Source organism: Myotis nattereri, assembly GCF_964212035.1.
Source record: "Myotis nattereri genome assembly, chromosome: X".
In the NCBI taxonomy this organism is placed as follows: Eukaryota; Metazoa; Chordata; class Mammalia; order Chiroptera; family Vespertilionidae; genus Myotis; species Myotis nattereri.
The window spans coordinates 2814835-2819159 of record NC_138078.1 but is presented as its reverse complement, the minus strand read 5'-3'; the positions used below and the strand labels follow the sequence as shown (position 1 = coordinate 2819159).

At 53.3% G+C, this 4325-nt stretch overlaps 1 protein-coding gene across 1 annotated transcript; it reads right to left on the bottom strand.

The window, feature by feature from the left end:
• Positions 1-416: 416 nt before the first annotated feature.
• On the bottom strand, positions 417-3248 carry LOC308512160 (claudin-34-like). Its single transcript, XM_081081976.1, has 2 exons — positions 3011-3248; positions 417-1259 (listed from the first exon to the last, which is right to left on the bottom strand). Exon 2 carries the CDS (start codon positions 1238-1240, stop codon positions 596-598), a length of 645 nt encoding a protein of 214 aa, XP_080938102.1. The 5' UTR covers positions 1241-1259; positions 3011-3248; the 3' UTR covers positions 417-595.
• Between the last annotated feature and the right edge of the window lie 1077 nt (positions 3249-4325).

Genomic DNA, 4325 nt, shown 5'->3' with positions numbered 1-4325 from the left:
TAGGGCGGAAATGTCCTTTTCTTTAGAGAATAATTTTGAAGTGCGTAGGGATGAAGGAACGTGAAGTCTGGGGTTTGTGTTAAAGATCTTCGGAAAAAGAAAAATAGATGAAAAGAAGGGAAGGAAGGAGAGAGAAAGCGAATATGGCCACTTCGCAGTAACTGTTGAGTCTGGTAGTGGAAGGGGGATTCCTTCCGCTGTTCTGCTCTTGCACATGTGGGGACTTGAATGTAGCGGAGAGATGTTAGGGCCATGCCGTGGAAGGTCAGGCCGGTTGTTTTTAGTGGGCGTTTGAGAGGGAGCTGGGAGAGTCCCAGCAACTCTCATTTCCACACAGTAGGTGTCTAGCATTGATTATTTACCCAATACAAATTAAAATCCAGATTCAGTAAGACAGGTAGACAGTGGGGTTTTTTGGAATTTTTTTAATGAAAGTTCCTTAACCAATCAATGAGCCCAATTTGGACATAGAAGCCAATGGCCACTTTCTGCCCAGAATGACCTTTGCCTTGGAACTATTTCATAGAGCATCCTGATAACACTGCACCCCCATAAGCGGCTCACATGGATTCCCAAAGCTGTGCCACCGGGAATTTCACACTTGTGAGACTTCGGGGCACACACGGATGTTGGGGGGGAGCTGGAAGGAGATGGTCAGCATCCCACTCAACAGCATGAGGAAGGCAGCCAGAACCGCCATAGGCACGGCACTGCCCATCTCCTGCCGGTCCGGCCTGAAGGGGATGTGGAAGGATGGCGGGAAGCGTATGCCCTCTTCATTCATCACGGAGTGGTGGTTCCAGATCACAGCAGTGAGGATAAATGCACCCGCTATGATGCTCAGGACTCCGGAAGCGCAGAACAGATTGCAGGTGGTGTTCTTCTGCAGGTGTCCCGTGTACACTCTCAGCAGGCCCGTGACCGTGAGCGCCTTCCCCAGGAGCCCGAGGAGGCTGGCGGCCAGCAGCAGGTTCTGAGCGACGCGGATGTCGAGCGGCAGGTCGGTGTCACTGTAGCGGTAGCGGTGACACTCTATTTTTCTGCTGTGGAGGTTGGCGGACTGGTAAGCGCAGACCTTCCACATCCCAATGCAGGCCAGCCCCCGGGACGGGGCGGAGCTGCTCTCCATGTGCCACACCCGCCACTCAGGCAGGCCCATGCAAATCATGGAGAACATCCATCCCAGAATGTTGAAGGCGAAACTCGCTGCCTGGCAATTGGGGCTGACAAAAAAGGCCATGGCCGTGTATCCAGGGGATCTGCAAACCAATAGAGGGCGTCATGGGGTGGGACCCATGGCCTGAACGGCCCCCTGGGGGTGAGTGGCGCTATGTTGGAGAGGGAGGTGCCATATTCCAGAATGGAGACACTTGGGACCCCCATGCTCAGCTGGCGAAGTGTCCTTGGGCAACATTTACTGAAAGCTTCAAATATTCAGACTTTCACCCTGGCAGGGTTCGCTAAGTGGTTAGACTCTCATCTGTATTTAAAGGGCCAGTGGTTCTCAGCCTTCTGGCCCATTAAATACAGTTCCTCATGTTGTGACCCAACCCTAAAATTATTGTCGTTGCTACTTCATAACTGTCATGTTGCTACTGCTGGGAATCGTAATGAAAATATCTGATATGCAGGATGGTCTTAGGCGACCCCTGTGAAAGGGTCGTCCGACCGCCAAAGGGGTTGCAACCCACAGGTTGAGAACCGAGGGGTTAGAGCGTCTTCCCATTAAGCCAAGGTTGCGGCGTTAGTCCCTGGTCAGGGCACATGCGAGAATCAACCAATGAATGCATCAGTCAGTGGAACAGCAAATTGATGTTTCTCTCTCACCCTCTCTCTCTGTCTCTAAAGTCAATCAAAATATGTACAGACTTTCTAACAGGCAGTTCCACTTCTGGACATTTGTTGAAAGACACAATTAAGATTGGCTACAGCCCAGCCAGAGTGGTTGAGGGTCAACCTATGAATCAGGTCAGGGTTCGATTCCTAGTCAGGGCACATGCCCGGGTTGTGGGGTTGATCCCCAGTGTGGGGTGTGCAGGAGGCAGCAGATCCATGATTCTCTCTCATCATTGAGGTTTCTATCTCTCCCTCCCCCTTCCTCTCTGAAATCAATGAAAATATATATTTTTGCCTGCTCCCAAGAGTCAGCAATGCCACTTCTGGATTTATACCCGAAAGAAGGGAAAGCAGGGGCGCAAGCAGATAGTTGCACCCCCATGTTCATAGCAGCATTCTTCACCACAGCCAAGAGGTGGAAACACCCCAACGTTCATCATGGGTGAGTGCACAGTCAGCATGTGGGCCGCCCATACCATGGGATATCATCCAGCCTTGAGAACATTCTACCGAGTGAAACGAGCCAGCAACACAAAGACAAACCTGCATCATTTCACCTCTATGTGGCCCCTAGAGCAGCCACACTCAGCGACAGAAAGCCACTGTGGGAGCCAGGGGCTGGGGAGCAGAGGGGATGTAGTGGTCAATGGCACAGTTTCCGTTTGGGGACGTGAAAAAGTTCTGGAGATGATAGTGGTGACGGTAGCACAACATTGTGAAGGTCCCTACTGACACCGCACTGTACGCTTAAAAAAGGTGACTGTTCCGTCTGATCAAATCATTGGTTGATACCTGTCCCCTGGGATCTGCCCTGTAGGACACTTCACAACAGGCCTTCCCTCCCGCTTAGACCACATCCCACTGGTAAGACCACATCCCACTGGTAAGACCACATCCCACTGGTAAGGCCATTATCTTTCTCGTCTGGGCCTTCCCAGGACATGGACCATTTAAAGCCTAGAGTCCTTTAACCCTCTGACTGCCTGTCGCTAGGGATGGTGCCATTTGGGGCTCAGCCCATGCGGTCTCCAGGTGACCCAACACATTCAAGATCCCTCACCCCTTTTGTCCTTGTGTGTTCCTCATTGGGCAATCCTGACAGTGACATGATAATTGTTGAGTTATTCCCACTTTACCCCCACGAAATAAAACCAACAGGCTGGGGCCCACTGACCAGGGATGTGTCTCCGAGGGAGCGAGTGTCTAGGAACGGCGACTAACATGTCAGGCAGTGCTGCCGACACAAACGGGGCTCCTCTGGGCGTCCTCTGGCTCCTCTGGGCGTCCTCTGGCTCCTCTGGGCGTCCTCCGGCCGGCTCCTGGCTATGCGGGACCAGCCACACGGGCCTCAGCCACACGAGGGCCTGGTACACGACTCCAAGCCCTCTCCTCAGCCTCCAGTCCACGGCCACATTCCACCCCCGTTGTCCTGGCCAGCAGGGTTCTGTTGCCGGGTGCGGAACACATGGCAGCATCCAATCCCCACTGACCACCAGGCTTTCTCTGTTCCTCCTCATACACCCTCCCTACCCGCTTCCTGGGCAGGCTGCGCTCACTGCGGACCATGGAGTCCTGAAGGTCTGCTTGACAGCAGCCGGGTGTCCTAACCACTCCCTCTCCCATCCTCTGGAAATGGTCTCTCACACCACCCGATGAAATGACCGTGCAAACAGCAATGACACCGGATAGCATGGCTCAGTGCATAGAGCGTCGGCCTGCGGACTGAAGGGTCCCGGGTTCGATTCCCGTCAAGGGCATGTACTGGGTTGTAGGCTCCTCCCCAGCCCAGTCCCTGGTTGGGGCTCATGCAGGAGGCAACCAATTGATGTGTTTCTCTCACATCGACGTTTCTCTCTGTAGCTGCCTCTCTCTTCCACTCTCTCTAAAATCAATGGAAAAATATCCTCCGGTGAGAATTCAAATAAACAAATAGCAATGAGAACACATCCGAGTCAGCGTCAGCAGCAGTGGTAATGCACGGGCGAGGTTGTTATCAAAGCCCAGTGATAGCCAGCACGTTAGGACAGACCCTGGAGCTGTGGGCAATGACCTTCCCGCTGCACCTCGGGTGACAGCATCGTGAACGTGGCGCCCATGAGCAAGATGCAGTGGAAGGTGAAGGTCTCTACTGACTGGGAGAAGCTGGCCAGCTAAGGGGGAGCTTGTCAGATGGGGCTGCTGTGAGGAATGAGGCTGCCAAAAGGCACATGGGAATCGGGAGGGGGGGGGTCTGCCGGCCCACACTTAGGACCAAATTTCATGTGGGAGTCAAGTTCCGCAGGAACCTCTGCTTAGTTCCTGTGAGAAGGAACTTATTCCAGCAAGTGGGCCTGTGTGCAAGGATGCGCACAGGAACACACCGCATGGACTTCATACCTGAGCTACCACGGGACAAGTGAAATCATCCTATCACCCCATGTAGAGAACACAGTCAGTAAACCATTGTGTCCTTACAGTGGACTATTACCCAGAAAGCCAACCTTATGCTG